Below are 21,806 nucleotides of genomic sequence, written 5' to 3'. Positions count from 1 at the left end.
TTGGCTTTCAAGTGGACAATAATTAGTTGTCTTCCACTACTTTTTTGGCAGTATTTATATTTTTCTTTGTTTCTTTAGTACAGTTCACATGGAAGTTTTTATGTAACTTATTAAGCGTAGCTCTCAACCATGTGCCATGTAAAGAAATTCAAGGGAAGAACTGAACATAGACCAAACTGACACTTGAAGTGTTAAAAGCTTTTCTATGGATGTAGGTAATTGCATATCTATCTTGTTACAGTTTTTAAAATTTTCATTACATGCTCGGTCACAGTCACACAGTACGGGAGATGTGTTTATACATTTTGGTCAACTAATTATGGATATCTGTCTTAAAATTCCATAGTAATAAAATCTGGAGTTTAATTTGATTTTGTGTCCCCTGTGGTAGAGATTATCTTCCAAGAAAAATAATTTGATGAATATTATTTAGAAATAAGGCATTCTGGAAAAATATATTCATGCTATGTTGAAGCTGAAAAAAAGGTGACCTTCTGGATAGTGTGTCACAGATTTCAAAACCAAAGAAAATTATTACAATAGTGTAGCCTCCACTTCTGTATCATTGAGATAAGACTTTGCTATTTGTGCTTCAAATCTGCTAGATGTGCCTGAACTAGTATATAATTTTTCAGAAAGTATAAGAACTTTCCAAAGATAGAGAACTCCCTGCAGTCTTTTGTAAATTATTAAATTTAATTGATTTTATCAGTGTGCCATATCTTTAGTGGGAACTATTAACTATAACTCCACCTGTTGCTTCTTTGTGAACATTTTATGCCTGATACAAAGTTATTTTCAAAGGTATATTTCCCAAGTAAGTTGGTAAATCTGTCATTAAATCATTCAGTGATCTTTTCTTTGAAAAGCTGAACATTCTTCTCATTCTGAGCTATATATTTTAATTTTTGAGTTGAGTCTTGAAAGTCTTTTCTTAAACCTTTCTATTTATCCACTTGTCTTTTGTAGTCACCAAACCAAACAATGATCCACTCACATGCAGAAAACATGTTTTTCTTCTACACCTTGATTTTACTTTCTTTATACTTCTGAGGTGTTCGAATGTTACACTTTTGCATAAAAGGTAAGCACAGAAATCAGTGAACAGAGTGCAAGGACAACAGAGTCAGTGGTGTCTAGGGACAAGACCAGAGGCAGTGGGCACAAACTTACGCTCAGGAGGTTTCTTCTGAACATAAGGAAGCATTTATTTTTAACTAAGAGGGTGACTGAGAACTGGCACAGGCTCCCCGTGGAGAATGTGGAATCTGCCTCCTTAGAGCTATCCAGAAACCATCTAAATAGGGTCCTGGGCAGCTGGCTTCAGGTGTCCCTGCTTGAGCATCGCTGGACCATATGACCTCCAGAGATTCCTTCAGACCTCCACCATCCTTTGGTTCTGTGATTACTCCACTTGTACACTTGACTTAATAAAAATGGGCGCTGTCTGTTTGTGGGCTTTTTCTTTTGCTGTTAAAGTGTGTTAGCCATAGTTGGTCTTGACTCAGGTCTTCATTGTGGCAGATGTTTCAGGATATCCTCCTCCACTAAAGTCATAGTTCCCAACCATTAAACTGTGTAGCCACACCTCTCATATTACAATTGGTATTTCTATACTTTGAAATCTATACTTTCAAATCTATACTTTGCCTATTAAGCAGTTTAAGTCTTTCTGCATCAGTTACACGTCCATTTCAGTTTTACATCTGCCCTTATCTTAGTTTCCAGATTAAACTCTCTTAATTATGATTTTGCTGTCAGTCATGAGTTATTAAATAATTACTAAAGTATATAGGATCCATGGGAAAAAACTACTTTTCTGTGGTTCCTCTTCACACATATGTAATGATATCTTTCTTCTTATAATTTTGCTGTGTTAATTTTCCATCAATCTTGTTTATTAATGAGCACTGTTTTGCAGAAAAATCCATTATGTTGCTTTTGGACTATTAACACCATTCATTTTCTCAGGTAATATTCTAATCTTGTTTAAATGTGTTACCTTGACAGCATATTTTTCAGAAAATTGTACTAATTGGCATTATGGATAATCACAGCTATTTCATTAACTGGGGAGTTAAAGGAGTCATCTGCAGTCATCACTAACTACTGAAATTTCACTCTTAAATTCTGACACTTGTAATGGCAATATGCACTGCTGTGGCCTTTTACATCTATTCATAGCTACTTGGCTTGGGAATTCTCCAAGTAAGGGCTGAGTTGCCTGGAGTGAGGTCAAAGGAACTGTAGGCATTCTCCCAGTGCACCAAAAACTCAAAACAATTGTAGTTATTAAAAAACATGTCTGAAAAAAGGAATTTTTATGTCTTGCCTCTTTTATATTACAGCAATAGTTTTAAAAATAGTTCAGAAAGTGAAAGAGTAATACATTTGTCTGCTAGTCTAAAAAGTTGAAAGCCACTTTCCTCATTTCACTGAAGAGTGCCTAGTTACCATGTTAGAAACTCTGCTGAGTGAACTGTCCACCCTTTCTGTTATGGAGTAAAAACTTCAAGATTCATAGGACTAAAGAAGGCAAGTAAGCAATAGAAATCCTGAGGGTGTCCAGCGAAAAGAGAGATTTTAATTTATTTCAGCACCAATTGCATATTTAGTTGGTTTTGCCAAGAAGATCATGGTTAATAACTTCTTTTGTATTATTTAACTTTAAATACAGCTGTAGTCAGGTGGCTGCTTACAGTTTGTTTTGGGGAAAAAAGAAGAAAGTCTATCTATCAGTTTATCTTCAGTTCTTGTAAATATTTGCAATAAAAGCAGTTCATAAGTATATAGAAAATGCGTAGATGACTAACAATGATTTGTCAGTAATTGTCTGTGTCAACTTAAATCTCATTTCTTTCTCTACATATTAACAAGAAGTAAAGAGACTGCAAGGTATAGATGTCAGATGTTTCTTTTAACCACCTATTTAAAACCATCTCATAGACATTCACTTAGCAGATTAGAACTGCCCTATCAAATGCCAGTGAATGAAAATCTACCTGCAGGAACTAGTAATTCTTAATGATCCACTGTCAAAACAGAAATATGTGAAAAGGGGAACCCTTCATCAGTTCGCCTGGGCTCAGGTTGGTTCAGGTTGGTTTTCATTGATGACCTTTGGGTATAGACGAGTTCACACTCTACAGTGTTCTAAATTGTAGATGGGGATCTTACCAGGGTCTAATCTCATGAGATAACACTCTCCATCTGGTCTGTAGGTGAAGGTTTAGATTTACTTACTCAAGTCTGGGTGCGAGATAGAAAATATACCATTTCAAGTTAGCCTGGTCTCATTGTTTCAGTAACCTTTTACCTTTAGCACTGTGTGATGTTTCTAAGATCTTCTTGACAATTTGTCAATCCCAGTAGGCATCCACAAGTAGGCACTTGTTTGCTCCCCCCAGGTGGGACAGAGAATGGAGAGGGTGAAAGAAAGAAAACCTTCACAGCATTCATTGTTTGGCAGGTTTCTTGCAAGAGTCTTTCAAATTATCAGTAGTAGAATGCAATATTTGGGGTTTGTCTTCTTTATCCCCTTAGTTTGAATAAAGAAATTTCTGGCTTACTGTTTATTGTAAAACACAATCATGTTTGAAGTCCTCTGTACAAGAGAGTAATATCTCAAAGTGAAGTGAGAAATGCTCTTATTTTGTAGGACCAGGAACATCTTTGAAACTTCCTGGAACTGGCCAAGGTGGAGGCCCCAGCCCAGCTGTTAGGTATGTGATAGTTTATTTTTTAAAATGCATTGAGTTCAAAATGAACAAATCACTCTGAAAATGAAATGCTTTGGGTATAACTGTTTAAATTCTCTGTCAATAAATACCACCTAACATTGGGATAATGTACTTGTCACCTTCAGGCCCGTAACTCAGTCAGGAAGGCCCATCACAGGGTTTGTGAGACCCAGCACGCAGAGCGGGCGGCCCAGCACCATGGAGCAGGCGATACGAACGCCCCGAACAGCTCTCACAGCTCGGCCCATCACCAGCGCCTCCGGGGGCTACGTCAGGCCGGGCACGGTGAGTCGCTTGCCTCTCTTCCCTGAGTGGAACATTTCTTGTCACAGTATCTGGCACACTGACACTGTAGTTTAATTTAAAGCTGCCTCTGAACTCAAGTTTGAAGGAGGCAAGTGGTTTTAATTTTTTAAATTTTTTTTCAAAATAGAGTTTGAAAATACAACTTTTTGTGCATTTGATAGTCTGGTTATGTAAAGAAATGTGCATAAATTCACAAGTTCACCAGGATTCATATAAATTCCTGATGGGGTCTCTGGTGTCGAGATGACCCCAAGCTGTTAGAAAATCTCTTTTCCCAACCCTGAGACTGAAGAAGAAGACAGAATTCCTTGGCTCTCATTCTCAAGGTTGTTTATTTTTTCTTATCTAAAGCATTTTTTCTCTGACCTGCCAAGGTCTGTCTGGCAGGTTGCGTTGAGGCACACTGACTGCCTTGGGGCGGTGTTATCTTTTTATAGTAAAAACTGCATTTACTTTATTTACAATAATTTTCCAGTACCTATCACCTATGTTAGACAGTTTGTCTCTACTCTAAACCAATCCAGAAGTGCCACTGTCACGGCAGATGATGGAGGCTAAGAAGAAGAAGGAGAAAGACTGGACATGCCCAGATTCCTCCATCTTGCCTCCTGAACCCCCATTCGAAAAACTCCAAAATTCTACATTTTCACCCAGTGGTAAATTCACTATCATTCTATTCAAACTCTTGTGGCTTGTACATATTCATACAAAGTTGGTGTTTGGTTTTTTTATCCTGGGCTAAAATCAAAGGCACAGGTGTTTTTGACTCCGTGCCAAGGTCTCTGAGCCCCCCGTCAGGGTCTCGAGTCCTCCAGGGCAGAGGACTTTCCTGGATTCCAACAAATTCCAAATTCACAGGCTCCTCGAGACAAGTTTTTATTAATGGAAGACCATGTAAAAACTGTGACACAATTTCACTGTAAGTGTCTACTACAAAACAATTGATAAGCATTCAGTGTCTGTAACTTCAAAAGATAAGGAGACTAGTCTATACTAATGTATCCCATTCTATTGGCAAAATTAATAAACTACAACCAGCATGAGTATGTAATGGTTTATCAACCTAGTTACAAAACAACTAATAATGCCCCTAGACAAGAAAAGGACACGAATGAGCCCTAATTTTAACATCCCTCATAATCTTCCTCCTACTCATCAACCTTCTAGGGTTACTACACATTCACCCCAACCATCCAACTATCTATAAACTTGGCCCTAGCCTTCCCCCTATGATATTAAAATCACATTAATGGCAAAGTGTGGCATCTTCTCACTTCTGCAGGTAAGAACTAATCTTCCTAAGTATTTCTTGAAGATTTTTTTGGTTATGTATTCCAACTTCCAAGCTACATGCTTAGACAGTGTATGGAAATAGTGGGGATAGACAGAGAATAAAAAGGAAGAGTTGGTACTGCACAGTAGAGCAGTGAATCTACAAATGTTTTGTTTGGAATTTTGGTGGTTTTTTGTATACTAATAATATTTTGAAAATCTTCAGGAAAAGTGTAGGGGATCTTCCCACTTAAAAAGTTTCTTTTTCCCCCTCAGGCTTCAATGATAACAAATCCAGATGGCCCTTTCATAAATCTGTCTCGACTGAATTTAACTAAATATGCTCAGAAACCCAAACTGGCAAAGGTATGTAACAATTTTAGTTAGTGTTGTGATATCTTTTTCTTGTTTTCTGGTGTCATTTTGATGTAACTGTGCATGGGATTTGAGATAAAAACAATGATGAACAGTGGTTTAGATATTAACTCCAGAAAAATAGTGCGTTACACATCTTTTGACAGTGTTTACCAGACTTGAAATTGAAGCTATGTCTAAAGAGGTTATGGTGAAAGTATAATCTAGGAAAACATTTGTATGGGAAAAAATGTTCCACTGGTAAATAATTTTGAGCTGTGCATCTAGGAATGATGAAGGGCAAATAAAAAAATAAAAAAGAAGCCAGGAGCAAAAAAATACAGCAGAACCTTCCTTAATGCCTGGCAATGTGGTTCTGTGTACAAATAGATGGCAATCCTGGCCTAAAAAAGTTCACAGTGTTTGGATTTTTTTCTTTGCTTTTGTGGAATGAGTTAAAACTTTTTATGTAAAAGGTACCATTTTTTGTTCAGAATACTTCTTCGTTTTCAGTTAAGATCATCTGATTGACAGCCAATGAAACTATCTGACAATAGAAGAGGTTTTTGCAGGTTATCCACCCAACTCAGAGGTTTCAGCTCCGAGTGGCAGGGAGTTGAAAGTTGTGAGATTTATCTTGCTTTTCAGTTGAATCTTTCCCCAACACAACCAGTTAGCTGTATGGTTGAACATGTTTTCTGTGTATAGTGTGTTCATAAAAAAACAGCTGTTGGACTGAGGCCAACAGCTCATTTTGCACAAGGTATCAAGGAATTATTTCTAGGGAGCACAAGGTATCAAACACACTCTAGGGAGTTATATTTGGCTCTCAGCCTAACGGTGAACAAACCGCTATGAATTTAGTCTATTTTGAGAAGCATAATTGTGAACACTGTTAAGAAAACTGGCAGTATCTGATAATGTGCTGGTGGAAATAGCTCTTCCAGTCCAAAACTTTGGTTAAAAGTTTTTCAGAAGCAACCAGGAAATTTCATTGCTTATTAAAGCCTGATCTAGACTGGTGTAGGGCATTGCATTTCAGTGTGGTTTTCAAAGGAAATAAATCCTGTGTAATTGCACTGTGTCCTTCCCCCACTGCTTGCATCATTGTCCTTTGGCCCCTTAACCAAACTAGGTAGAGGAATAGGTATCAAATATAGTAAGTTCTAGTCTGGTGAGGTAATCAAAGACTTCCAGACTAACATCTGAGGGCAGTTACAAATCATTTCATTATCAGTGCTGAAAAAATACTGCATGCTTTTTGTCCAATTATGTCCTTGCCGGCAATCAGCCAGCAGACACATTTTTATACATCCATTACAATCTGGAAAACAGAGGGAATGTAAGAAACCTGGGAAGGATTAAGAAGCACAAGACACATCCATAAAAACTAGGCTTAGTTCTTCTGCTTGAAGACAGCTAGCTTTTAATTGTGCTTGCTAACTATATGATATTTAAGTAGGTAGGTTAGCTTTCAGAGGAAATATTCTCAACAACAGCTCTCAGGAATGAGAAACATACATATTTTTAACAATTTTGGGGTTTAATTAGCATTTTTGTGGCAGATTTGTCTTCCTTCAATTTCATATGAAAAGAAGCTTAAGCCAAAAATGTAAATCAACAGTCATAGAAACATCCATAGGCAGCAAGTGTACTTGTCAGTATTATGAAGCTAATTCATTATGACATTAACATTTCACACAGAATGTAAGATCTAAGTTTAAATTTGGAGCTACATGGATTTATAACTTTTTTTTTAAAGAAAGAGCAGTAAGGCTAAAGCCAAAGCAGGAGGTGAGAATGCAGACTGCACTCTCTGTTAAGAATAATTGATTAAAGTTTCAAAACTTTTGAGCAGTCACTTCTCCCAGTGCATAAAGGTGATAAACCTTGCAGCTATTGAATTCACATGATTAGCCAGTCTATTCATGTTTGTATATTAATACCTCCTACATACTTCCTTCTTATGTGTTTGAAGAGTAGCCTGACTGTAACTTTTTTAAAGTTAGATTATCTGTCTGAGGTTTTCCAGTATTTTGAAGTATATGGAAATGTGGCTTCTCTTTGACTAACATTAATCATGTTGAAGACTATCCCAGGAAACACCATAGTAGATGTATAAGGTATCACCTGTCACGAGAAAAAGCCCCTGGTAAATCCCAGTTAGCAACTGTTCTCGGGTATGAAGCAGAAAGTTTTATCTTTTTTAGCTTGTGGATTTTTAATAGACTTACTAAGATAACTCTAGATATTTTTATCCAAGTGAATGTTCAGCCACTTAAATCCCTTTGAAGGTCAGAGTCTGTGCATAACAGCAGTAAATTCCTCATGCCAGCCGTGCAAGAAAACATCTTTCTTGTCACTTCAGATTTACACACTTTTACCGAATACTTCTCTGTTATTGAACTAGAGGAGAAAATGTTCCACTACTTCTTTTTTGTCTATTCTTTTCTTATCTACCTATTCTAAGCTCCTTATAAATGTGTTACTATTTATAATCCTTTAATGTCTTTGAATTATCTGTTTGGAGTCTTTTCTGACTGAAACTAGAAGAAAAGTAGGTTGTGGTTTATTTTCCTCACATGATACGACAATTCATTATAATTCTCTAGTTTCCTGAAGGTAAATATTTTAAGAATTTTGTCTAAGAAATCTGGCAGAAGGGTCATGGAAGCCCTTAGGAGGCTGAGGTCTTGTTCTGTATTTCTTTCCTCATGGGGCAATATTTTCTCCTGGTGTTTTAGAATGAATTAAACAAATTTAGAAAAATGTTCTGTTCTTTTGAAGCAATTAAGACCTGGGATTTGGATGCAGAAGGTCAAGGTTCAACTCAATTGAACCTTGAGTTGCTAGCACCCATGATACATTTTTGGAAACAGAGGCTTCCCGTCTCCATTTAGTTATCCAGTATCTTTCAATGTCATTTTATTCACTGAAAATGCCACCCCCATTGCCTGATATAGACTCATCTAATATTCTAGTGCAGATCAACTACAAGGTGGTATGACTTAATTAGCTTTATACAGCAGGAAACAAAGCTGCAGTTATTTTGCTGTGTAATTGCTGTGGCCTTATAAGCAGTTAACCACAGCACAGCTGATGAATGTGACTTCTTTAAGCTTTGTTATTATGATGTTTTTTTCAGAAGCACAGTACTATTAGCATTTATTTATCATTTACAAACAACTTTTAAAATATTTTTTGCCTTTACAGATCCCAAAATATTGCAGAGCTTAAAATATTTTTTCTCCAAAGGCAAAGTTTTTTAGCTTGCATTCTTAATAAACCTGTGTTTAATTTAAGTAGGTTTACCACTATATAAGCACCTGAGTGTCCATTGCAAAAAGCTTTTTTTTAGATCACTGGTTGGTTTTAGAGTTAAGAAGTCATGAAAATTGTACCAGATTCTCAAATATATATTCACTTTCAAGTTACAGCTGCCTTTTGTGTTTTAAAGTAAAGTTAAGCACCAAAGATAAGCAGCAATTCTGCTAATCTTTTGCAACAGATTAGGAATTAGGATGCTTTCCTGTGATGACAATATAGCACATCTATAGTTTTTGTCTATTGGAGTCTTAAATGTAAATCTCAGCATTTGTTATGTGTGAATGTAATTGTTTTCCTAAAGAATTAATTTCTGCTTAGCATAATCAAGATTCTATACTCCTCTGAAGGAATATTATCAATTTTTTCTCTTCAAATATGACAATGTTTTAAATATTCTTCTGGCAGGCATTGTTTGAATATATCTTTCACCATGAAAATGACGTAAAAAATGTAAGTAACTCATGTTCCTTTTTCAGATTTTATTATGTATGATTGAATTATTTCTGTCTGTATTCTGCCAAACTAAGGATCCAGGTAGAACATCACAAGTATGGAAGTGAAGCATTAATAGTTGTTTAAGAAGGAGAAATCCTTTCTTACAGGGGAGATAGTCAGGAATGAAAATTGACAAATATCAAGATATGGATTGGTATCTTTTTTGAGAAGCGAAACATTCTAATTCTTAAAAGTGGGTCTCCTAGCTATCAATAACAAGGTCTCTGAATCTAATGAATTCATATTAATGGAATTTATTGGAGCCTGAGTGGTAGCTGAACTGCCTGGAAATTCAGAGTCCTGAGGCTTGAGTCTAAGTTACAAAAGACTGTCCATTAATTAAGGAAGGTGAAAATACCTGACAAACAGGTATTGTTGAACATCACTTGACATTTTTTACTCCTGGAATGATCGCTTATGCATTTGGGTGAATAAAAGGAAAGTGTATTTGGTGAAACTACATAAAAATAAAATATCAATAGGATTTTGGATACTTGTTCTAGAAATGTAAATCTGTAATGCTGAGGTGTTTTGTGAAATCAAGAGAAAGATTATATTGTCCCATACGATTGTCTGTAACATTTATTCTTCCAATATTTTCCTAATTATAGTTTCCCTCTTAACCCATCCAAAAATTTTCTTCTGTGGTTCATATGTTACTGCACTGAATGGGAAAGATCAAGTTTGGGTACATATTGTTTAAGCTTTCAGAAAGAGAGAACTTTGCAGAGGTTGCAGAGGTTTTTTGGTAGTTCACACAAGGAAAAGATCTCTTTATGGAATTAATAAAATGTCAGTATATTTCATTGCTATCTATGTGCACCCAGTTGAAATGGAATCAAAATGTTCAAGTTTTTTTGAAAGAAGTTTATGTCAATAATGCATAGTTGACTAAACAGTTATTGAACTTTCTGCAACACTACTAGCTGGTGTGCAGTTAGATCTGGAGTTAAACTCTCCAGTTAATCAATAACACACACCAAAAATATTTTGCTGTTGTTGACATAGCTCCTAATGATTTCCAAATGTACTGCTATACAAAGCTTTTTAATCTAGTACCAAATTATAAAGCTGTACACTGTTAATTTATTGCATAGCATTCTTTCAAGAGGATTCACTTGTAATGCACTATTAATACAAAATATCATTGAAACAGTAAGTGCAAGTGTCAGAAATATCAGAGAGAAATGGAAATTAGCATTTACATAATCCAATACTGAATATGAAGGAGGTACCTGGGTTTTAGCCCACTAGTAACTAAGAGTTTATGTTTGTTGCTGAAAATCCAGTTCACTAAGAACAAAAGGGACATTTGATATGATGCTACATGTGTCTACACTTTAACGACATGCAGCCTCTGTAGGCTACACATACATTCATATAATGCAAGTAATTTTTAAAAGAACTCCAGAAAAAATTGGAAGATGTTTCTGCACTGTACTGCATGTATTTTGAAATCCTTGATGAGAATCCCAAATCACTGTCTTGCAGGAAGAGTTCTGTATATTTTTTACCCACCTGAGCCATTTGAATAAATACTTGCAAGCAAAGAGGTGTCAGCTTAATCACCACCATTACTGTGTAATGAAAGAGAGATCAGTGTTTGGTTAATGATTTCATCTTATTGGAAGAAACTATTGCTGGGAATTGAATTCCCACATCACAGAATGAGGTGTCTTTATAATGTAATGTATATCTCTGAAGTGATTTGTTTTAGCTGTTCAGTTTGCTTTCTCTCATTTGCTTTCACTGCCTCTTTTCTTATGTGCTTTCTACACCATTTGCAATATAACTCCATTCTCCAAACTGTTTCTCCCTTCCTGTTGAACCTCATCTGCATTAATTTTTCTTTAAAAGAAAGAAACACTTTAATGTTTGCTGAAATGTGGCTGCATCACTGTTTATTCACCTCTCCTAGCAGTGGCATTTCACAATTTCAATATTTTACATCTCCCTGAAAATAATTTGGTCACTTAGGGTTTATCAGAGAAACAGCACATATGTTAACTTTTTAAAGTTTATCTGGCTCTTGCTTGATCACTTGTTAGAACATTCACTGACATCTCTCACATCTTTGTATTTCCTGCTGCTGTGTGATAATGGACTTTCTTAAAACCCAACACTTTTCTGCCTGAGATGAGATGAAAGAACTTGAAAGGCTTGGAACCCTGGGAAATTGACTTAAGTTTGAAAAGTCTTTACTTTGGGCTTTCTGTGTGGATAGAATACTACTTCCTGCAGTTTTGAAAATAAAACACAAAGCAGTAGTGACAATATCCTTTCCTTGTCAATGTGCTGAGCTGGAACAGTCTGTACTGTTCTCATTTGCATTATTTGAGAAACAAAGGCAGTTTTATTATTTATCTTCTGTTTCATATTCAACCAGTATATAGAAAGAAAAAAAAAAAGACTCAGCAATTTCAGTTGAGAAATGCCATTAATCAGTGTGCATTCAACTGGATAAATAGTGCGAGGAAATTGGTTCAAATTAAAACTAAATATATCTGTAATCTATCAATTATCAGAAACGTAGGGATGCAAGAACAGAGAAGCAGTGAGCTTTTCAGCACTTGAAAATATATTCAAAAGTCTTTTGTCTTATGTAATGAAAAATTAAACACTTGTCTGAAGAAAATACTATTTCTGTATCCATTACTGTTCTTGACTTATTTCCTTTTGAACACATGTACTTAATAACTGACTTTCTGTACTCCTTGAGCTATTTCTAAAAGCCATTTTATGGGCTAAATGCTGTAAGAGCCGGGCAGTTTCAAAGACTTGTCCAGAAATAGTTCAGCTGCTACTTTTTTCAGTAGACCATGACATTGTATTTTGCCATTTTTCACAGGTGGGTAATGATGGCAAAACACTTTGTCCTGAGGAAGCACAAAGATTGTACACTATATACTTGTGACCAGAAGTCACAACCTCTCATTTCTCCTTATTTCTTCTCAATACTTTGTATTTATTCTCTCTGATAGAAATCTATTTAAAATGGAATTATGTCAGATCTACAAAATATAGAAATCCAGACTACACTCACCAAAATAAATTGTGCTAAATTGACCATGGCCTGTGTCATTTCCTCAGCTATTTTATAGACTATCTGGTGTTGATTTGTCTATAAATAAGACGTAAGTCAATGATTGTTGCTGGGAAAATTACTGCCATTCAACAGCACATGAAAGAAGCAGCAGATGCTCACTATTGTTTCCATCTATCTAATTTCTAGGTGCACACAATACTCTGGATGAAATTACTGTTTCGAACAACTGTACATTTACCAATTTAATTTTGTAATATAATAGTAAATTGCCACAAGCCTACAGGCTGTTTTATGCTGCCTTACAGCTGGTAGATAATTTGGAAGTCTTAGTTATAATACAGTTTAGCTAAGGGAAGTAATGGTAAAAAAAAGAAACTCAGAATCATGCTAAATACAATTAAAGAACCTACACTAATTTTCATTCTTTAAAAAGCCTTTTTTTAAAAAAGAAACAAAAAACCCACCAGGTATCAGGGTTTTTAGACATTTTTATTTTCACAAAGATAAGAACTGGGAGTAAAATAAATTTGTTCTGAAAAGCTTCTCAGGGTTAAGATTGTTGTTGAAATGGGCTCTGCATTCTTAAGTATGCTAAGTGCTCTAGACAGTGACAGCTTCAGCTCATCAGTATGTCTAGATGATGAGTTATAACCTAAAGTTCATTAAAACTTTCAGGACAAGCAGTGTAGGTTTTGAACTGATATACATATTGCAATCAGAAATCCTTAAAAGACATATCAGTATCTGCCAATACCAAGTCTATTCTGTTTTTCCCTTTCAGTTATTAATATGACTACACCAATGTCCAGCAACACACAGGAGTGCAGGACAGACATATCACTACTGCTCTTACAGACTGATTTTAAATTAACATATTGTGCTGACTGAACACTGATTTGTAGTCAAACTGTACAATTAAAAACTCAAATTTTGCAGCAAACTGAAATTTAAATATGCTAGCAGTTCGTATTGACATGGCAAGTTGAAAGGTTTTACTTTTAAAAGACTATTTTAGTCTATTTACTAATATTTCTAGGGCCACATTGTCAAAAGATTTTTTTTTTGTAATACCAGCAAAAGTTTTTAACTATTAGCACACACAAAGCTTTCTCAGGGAAACACTTCTAAGAAGTATTTGTAACTTTGATAGGATTTTTTTTACTGAAGTTATTGTAATCATTTGTAAAGTATCAGAAACAGGATCTTCCTTTCCTTTTTCATTAATTGGAAAATATAAAAACAGGATTAAATTTCAAAAGCTAACTTCAAAATGAAGTAATGCTGTGTTTCTTGATGCTAGTAGAAGACCCCAGGAAGAGTTCAGGATCTGCACTGACAAATAAACTGCTGATGTTACTGTCTATTAAGCCTAAAGCGGTCTTAGTTCCCATTTTCCAATCACAGCCAAAATTGTTAGCCTTGCATAAAACAGTTATCAGAAGCAATTAGGGTACCAGAAAGAAACCTGAATGTGTAGTTGCAGAAGGGATCATTTTCTGAAACTCAGTCCTCCTTCTTGAGCCCTTGCCATCAGAGAGCTCTGAGGAAAGCTCTATGGAACATGGTATTGGCAGTATGATCCTTACCCCTCTGAAGTGGCTGCTCCTGCTGCATTAGAAGCAGGTGTGGTATTGACAGTCACCCACGTTGTTTACACATCTGTAAGTGCAACAGAAGTAACCAATGTTTTACCATCAATTACTTTCACAGATTTTCCAGTACTGGGACAAAATTGCTTATGTACCTTTTCATGAAAGGACAAATCTGTCCAGAAGGGTATCCAGTCCATTTCTGTCTTGAAGCAAGCTTATTCCCCATTATGTTGTAGCATCCAAAGGCCCTTTGGGCAATTTGCAAAGACATTGAGAGACAATGGGCAACCAAGATAAGAGCTGCCATCTAAGGCCTTCAAGGATTCCCCCTAACTTGAAGAAACAATGAATTCAGAGTTGTAGGTTTACCTGAGTTTTCTCTCTCCTGTCACAGAGGCAGGGAATAATGACAGCTGTCTCTTTATCTTAGGGACAGCACTGATGCAACTACTTATCTTGAATTGCTACAGAAAACAAATTATTCTTTCATTCTCACGAAGCCAAAGGAGAGGAATGTGTCTAAATTGTCATATCTCCACTGACTTTTCTTCATTATGTCAGATCTAAACCCATTGACTGCTTGCTTCGTTTTGCTAGCAGAAGAAACAGGAACCCAGTGTAGGCATAGATGTCACTAAACTGGGCTTTTACAGCATTTCAATATTCAGATTGATTTTTCCTGTAATTATTAGTTTCTCTGCTACTGAGTGACTGGTGCACAGAACTTTTACATATTATTCCTAATAGATAACTTGTTCCTGAGTTCTGTGGTGTGCAAAATGTTTACCAAAAAAAAGCAGGCAAGAAAGATTGCTTCTTTGTTATAAAAACTCTGAGCTAAAGCTTTTTACCCTACTTCTAATGATATCCTGAAAATATAACAAACATAACATGGCTTTGATATGTTCTGAGATTAAATTAAATTTGAAATAAAAAGAAACATAAGCATTTCTGTGGTAGGTTGTGGTACAGAAAAGACATATATTTGTTTACCAGAAGTGTTGAAATTATAGCTAAAACATGAAAGGCCATAGATTCTGACTGTGGTGGCTGATCAGAAAGCATTGATTAACTTAGCTGCTTTTCCAATATTCTAGATGAAAGAGATTTTAGACCTCCACCATCTTCAAAAGATATCTGTTTCTTAGAATATTTCTCTGTTTTCCTGTAATAAAATAATTGTTTACATTATAAAAAGTCTACATTATAGACTTTTTAAAGGAAAAAATATTTATTATTGTACATGTTTGAGAGTTTCTGGAAGTGATGGCAACCTGATATTAGCCATGAGATGAAAATTTCTGCAGTATTTCAAACTCACTTATTTCTTCTTTTATTTCTTTACTTTATCTTGGTTTTAGCAACTTTTACTGAAAAAGGATGGGAAGCTTGGAAAAAGTGTTTGTACTTAAACAAATAGTGTATTCTGAAGTGGCACTGCAGGAGTCTGATCAAAACAATTTTCTCTTTTCTCTTTGATGTAGAAGAAACTGTTTGGATTGCTTATTTTTATAGGGACAATGCTTTCAGCTATTTTGTGCACTGAACTGTAAAAGTAATAAACAAAAAGCAGTGCCTCCACCTCAAGTTAACTGGACTTTTGCTCAACATTTTCTCTTTACAAACATCTTTACTGTGTTTTCTTTGTGTAAACATTAATTTTAAGATGATGGGTTTATTTTGGAAGGCTCTAGATTTGGCAGCCCTTGCCACTGAGTACGCACAGTTCAAGGACTGGTGGTGGAAGGTCCAAATTGGAAAGTGCTACTATAGGTAAGCCATTGTTCATTTCTTTTGTGGTGAGCGATTGTGAGTGCAGAACCTGTACTGCTGAGTGTGTTGGGCAATGCTGAACACTGAGAAATAGCTCAGAAAGTGTTCTGTTGGAGAGTGCTGTGCTTACAGTTAAATCTCCTTTGATGCACAAGGAGACCACTGCTTGAGATAAAGGCATCCATAGTGAATAACTGAATTAGTTGCAATTTTGCCTTTGTTAATGGATTTTAAAATAATTATTTGAAAAGTCAGTCAATAAATGCAAAGAACTATTGTTAAAACAGATCACATAAAATAAATGTTGCAGTATTAGTTTGAGAAATAATCTGTCAATGAGGGCTTCAGATTCATGAAATAATACAGAATGTCTTGAATTCATGAAGTAATACAGAATGTCTAACATATTCATGTTAGACACTTTCTGCCAGAATTACATTGCCCAAGAAGTACCAGTTAAAAATATGATGAGGCTTAAGGCTGGCACCCCATACACAAGCATCAAATCAGAACAGGATAATGAGAAATATTAGCAATTCTTAAAGCAACTACCCACCCTTTCCTTCTTCCTGGGCTCAACTCCATTCCCTGTTTTCTCTACCTTCTCCCTTCCCAGCAACACAGGGGGGACAGGGAATGGAGGTTGCAGTCAGTTTGTCTCTGCTGCTTCCCTCAGGTGGAGGACTCCTCACACTCTTCCCTTCTCCAGCATGAGTCCTCCCCGGGGTCACAAGTCCTGCTGTACCTTCTCCAGTGTGGACTCATCTCTCCATGGGGCCACAGGTCTTGCCAGGAGTATGTTCCAGCATGGGCATCCCGTGGGGTCACAGCCCTCTTTGGGCACCTACGTGCTCCAGCATGGGTTCCTTCCGAGGCTGCAGGTGGATCTCTGCATCCTCTTAGTCCTCCATGGGCTGCAGGGCAGGGCACAGCTGCCTCACCATTGTCTTCACCAAAGGTTGCAGAGGAACTTTTGGAGCACCTCCTCCTGCTCCTTCTGCACTGACCTTGGTGTATGTAGAGATCTTCCCACAAATTCTTACTCCTCTCTCTGCCTGCCCTTGTACTGTTTTTTCCTCCTTCTTAAATGTATTCTCCCTGCATGTTACATTATTCCTATGCTGATTATGGAGGCACCACCACTCTCATGAGTGGGCTCAGCCTTGGCCAGCCGTGATTCCATCTTGGAGCCCTCTGACATTGTCTCTGTTGCACATCAGAGACATGTCAGCTTCTCATAGAAGCTATTCCTGAATCCCCCAGCTACCAAAACCTTCTCATGCAAACCCAATACATGAGCTTAGAGATCATTCATGACTTTCAGGAATTTTATGGATTGTGTTATAGAGACTAATGCACCCAAGCAGGTACATGGATTTCCAGGGTCCCAAACTACCTTATGTCCCCATTGGCTGTGCTTCTTTGTTTTAGCTGGCTTGTTCTGTTTTTGTTTTGTTTCTTAAGCAAGCATGTGCTCTTTGGCTGACGGAAACAAAAAGCAATTTATATATGAGAAAGTAGAACATTTTCTGTTGTTAAAATTGCATGGTCCTCTTAATTTGTAGTTACATAGCTTTTATAGATTAGTGCAAAACATTTGACTGTAATTATGCAAAATAAATGCTTTTGAGATAAAATAGACTCCTGTGATGTTCATTCACAGTGGAGATTATCTGTGTGATCTTTGCCATGGGCGAGGAAGTTCTGGTCTGAAACAGTTTGGGTAGAGTTGAGGCATTAATTGCTCATTTTCTACTGTCTGTTTTAAGAGCAGGAGGAATTCCTGTGAATACGAGTACGTCATTATTCACCATTCAGCCATTCCAGAAGGCTGCATGAATAAGAGGGGGCCAAAATTAATGGATTTGTCTTTTTTATAATTTTGAATGGTTATTTTGTTATCTTTAAATAATGACATGTTTTTTGTTAATGTGCACACAAATATGTGGTCATAAAGTGTGCTTTCAGGCAGTTTATGTTTGGTTTAGTTTGAACTGCTTCATTATTTAATAAGCTTATAAGAAATCTTAAAAAAAACAGTAAACAAGTACCTTCTATATGTATTTGTTGTCTCTTTAGGTTGGGATTGTATCGTGAAGCTGAAAAGCAATTTCAGTCAGCCCTTAAACAGCAGGACATGGTTGATACTATCTTGTACTTGGCAAAAGTAAGTCACAGATACATATTGTTTAAAAGTGTGTGATCTCCATGCCTGAGGCAATACATGCTAACAGTTGCAGTGGGAGTCGATAGTTTACAAAATTATTTTAGAGCTCCCAGATTTCACAAACAAGGTTTAAAAAAATGTTCTATGTTACTGGATTCTTTGTTCTAAATTCCAATGAGGATTATGTAGCTAAAAGAATTATTGAAGTTCCAGTATGAAGACCAATGTGGCTATATATTGTCTCCTAGGAAACAAATGCAATAAATCTGTAAATAAAGAGCAAAGCTCAAAATCCTAGTTTCACAAGCAAAATCAAAACAAAGTGAGTTTAAAGGAAGCAATCAGAGACCTTGAAACAGGGAATGTTCTGTCAAAATAAAGGTATTAAAAGCTTTAAAAGAACAAGTGGCACAGCTGAGTCTCAGAACTACTTGTTTACCAGGATACACATTAGATTCTAAACGTTTTCTAAGACATTCAAGTAAAGGTAGCCTGTGAGTAACTAAAACTGCATTTTTCTTCTGTGTGTCCAAGAAGGAGATGAAACCAGTTGCTCTTTATCAGTTCCCCTTAAGCTCATTGCCGCCGGCCTGTCCAAAAGTCATCACTGCTAGTGGATAATTCAGATGTTCATATGTGCTTTACATTTCCTGAGCAATTTATGTTTTGTATTTAAATGATCATCATTGCTGTCTAGAGACATGTCTTCAGTACTGTGTTTGAAGTTCACTGAAGCTTATTAATTTTCCTGTCTCTATCACAAGTCATTCTACAAAATACATAGGATCACAAATTGTTTGGGTTGGAAGGGATGCCAGTGATCATCCAGTTCCAATCCCCCCTCCCTCCCCCATGGACAGGGGTGCCTTCCACTAGACCAGGTTTCTCAGAACCCCATCCAACCTGGCTTTGAACCCTGTCAGGGATGGGGCATCCACAGCTTCTTTGGGCAACCTGTTCCAATGCCTCACTGCCCTCAGAGTGGAGAATGTCTTCTTAGTATCTAATATAAACATACCATCTTTCAGGTCAAAGCCATTCCCCTTGTCCTGTCACTACATGTGCCTGTAAAAAGTCCCTCTTCAGCTTTCTTGTAGGGTCCTGCCAAGTGCTGGAAGGCTGCAATTAGGTGACCCCACATCCTTCTGTTCTCCAGGCTGACTGAACTCTCTCAGCCTTTCCTCCCAGGAGAGGTGTTCCATCCCTCTAATCATCTTGCTGGCCCTTCTTTGGACTCGTTCCATGAACTGCACAGAATTATTCAATTGGCAGAGTAATTGGATTAACAAACAGTGATTCATTAGAGGAGATTTGCATCCCCCTACATCAGTACTAGCTCAGGCAGGAGCTGCATTTGAAGTTCCACCTCCCATTTTATAGACCAGCTTGCTCAAATATAAAACATTGCACAGCATAATTCAGTGTCAGTGGACAGGCAATACAGTAAGGCACAGAGATATGGCTCAATTTAACAGAACTGAAAAAATCAGGCTTAAGTTAAGTAGCCATTAAAAATTAATAAGATTGCATAAAGTTCTGAGGAAATATACTGGTACTACAATACTTGTTCGTTTTGTTTATATTCATTATTGCAATAGCTATCTGGGTTTTTAATAATATTTTCTTGAAAATGATCTCTCCCTTGAAATGTAGTTTACAAAATATAAAAGACCAAAAGAAGGAAAAAAAAAAAAAAGTAAGAATCTTTAAAGCAGTCTGTTACAGGACTTGCAAGGGTCTTCAGGGTGAATAGAGAGGCAAGAATATTGACTTCATGTTCAGAAGACATGATTTATTATTTTATGATATATATTACATTATAACTATACTAAAAGGAATAGAGAGGAAAGTTCTCAGAAGCTAGCTAAGCTAAGAATAGAAAAGGAATGAATAACAAAGGAGCTGTCTCTGATTTTGTCTTAGAGAGAGCTCGGTTTTGGATTGGCCACTAACTATACATATCTAACATGGGCCAATCACAGGTGCACCTGTTACATCCCACAGCAGCAGATAACCATTGTTTACATTCTTTTTTCTGGGGCCTCAGCTTCCCAGAAGGGAAAATCTTAAAGAAAGGATTTTTATGAAAAGATGTCGGTGACAGCAGTCAGGACCTGCTGTGAAGTTACAAAGTATTTCATGACCTAGAAGAGCTAGAAATGGGATATTTTTACAAGAGATAAGAGAGAGACCAAAGAGAGAATGGAGCAATTCTCCTTTTATCATATAGACCATAATTAGCTGTAGTACTTTTAAAGAGCAGGTCTCCCCAAAGCAACTGTGAGTAGATGGAAATTGCCCCACCTGTTTTTTAATTTCTTTGCCATTTATCTAGAGAGCAGCTCAACATGTATACAGAGATGTTGGATAGTGTGATATCACACTGAATATGGGAATTACATAGTAGAGTACTGTGGCTGTGTGGTTTTAGCATCTGAAGTGAGCATCTTTCATGTGAGTTTTAGCATCTTTGGAGTCAGCCTCTAGATAAAGCAATAGAGCAGATTTAAGTCATTAATCCTCAGAAAGCATACTTCATAAACAAAGATAAAAATATAAAAAAGGGGCAGATCTAGGGGAGTTTCACACTATCCATTTTTTAAATTGGATGCATCATTCATGGTTAATGATGTAATTAATGCGGTTCTAATCTACTAAATACCATGCCCTCCAAAACCATTGCTCTTTTATAGATTTTCACAAGAAGGCATTCACTTTCTAGCTTAATACAGGAAATGTGAATGACATTAGCAGAATGAGAGTAAAAAATGCCTGTATTTTAACATTTTGCCAATGACCAACTTGGAAAGGCAGTCCCTTTTGTGGAAGACACTCACAGTTGTCAGCTCTTTGATAATTAAGAATGTCATTGAGTGGTCATAGGAAAGAATTCTTTGCGAGTGTCTACAGCAGTATATATCTGTGGGATTGCAAAAAACCAATGTACAGTTGTAATTGTTGGCAGTCAGAAGTCCATGAAGTTTAAGAGCAAAAGTACAAATTGGAGGTTTCTCAGCTGTTCAGTTAACACTGATATTTGTTTTATGTTTCATCACAAAAAGGTTGTATCAGGATAGCAATCACAGATTCTTTCTCTTCTTTAGTAGTACCATATATTAGCACTGATTAATATACTATTTCTCCAACAAAATCCTTTTCCACTCAGTGGGAGATAGAGAAATCATTGTAGCCATCTAGTTTCCCAAAGCATGAGTGCAGGGTTTGTCCCTTTGCTGTGACTACCATACCCCACAGCAGGAGGGCTTTACAGCTGTACTCTCAGACAGCTGCTGAGGAGGTCCCTATCAACACTGGACATATTGAATGTCCAGTTCTCACACAATTATTATCCACACTGCACATTTTCATAACCAACACAGAAGCCAAACTCACAGAGGCAAAACTGTCCTCTTTCCATAGGATTTTGTTGTTTGTGACAGAGGACGTTGATTGAGCAGTAAGGAGACTTGAAAGTGTCACTGCTCTGTGCAGTGCAGCCTTATTCAACTAAGTAAAACATTTTGATATTCCAGCATTATCAGCCTGAAGATCCTGTTCTTTCAAGCCTAAACACAAGTTTTTGAAAATACATTAAACAAGGTGATTTTTTTTTAATTCAAGGTGATACCTTCACCTCAGTGTCAAACTGTATGATAATAAATAAAAAGATATTTTAAATTAGTAATATTCAAATTAATCATGTATAGGTAAATTTAATTCTTTTAAGTAGCATA

The 21,806-nt window shown here is 36.5% G+C and overlaps 1 protein-coding gene across 2 annotated transcripts in view; it reads left to right on the top strand.

Moving 5' to 3' along the window:
- Positions 1 to 21,806, top strand: part of TTC8 (tetratricopeptide repeat domain 8) — a 41,296-nt gene that overhangs the window by 9,676 nt on the left and 9,814 nt on the right. For both annotated transcript variants that reach the window (XM_063160142.1, XM_063160141.1), the window contains exons 4-9: positions 3,659 to 3,722; positions 3,866 to 4,025; positions 5,595 to 5,684; positions 9,405 to 9,449; positions 15,820 to 15,905; positions 17,985 to 18,072. In XM_063160142.1, the coding sequence (XP_063016212.1) occupies positions 3,659 to 3,722; positions 3,866 to 4,025; positions 5,595 to 5,684; positions 9,405 to 9,449; positions 15,820 to 15,905; positions 17,985 to 18,072 (533 nt within the window). The remainder of the gene's footprint in view (positions 1 to 3,658; positions 3,723 to 3,865; positions 4,026 to 5,594; positions 5,685 to 9,404; positions 9,450 to 15,819; positions 15,906 to 17,984; positions 18,073 to 21,806) is intronic.

The sequence above is a fragment of the Melospiza melodia genome, chromosome 6 (genome assembly GCF_035770615.1).
Source record: "Melospiza melodia melodia isolate bMelMel2 chromosome 6, bMelMel2.pri, whole genome shotgun sequence".
NCBI lineage: Eukaryota > Metazoa > Chordata > Aves > Passeriformes > Passerellidae > Melospiza > Melospiza melodia.
This window is presented reverse-complemented; position numbering and strand designations above follow the sequence as displayed.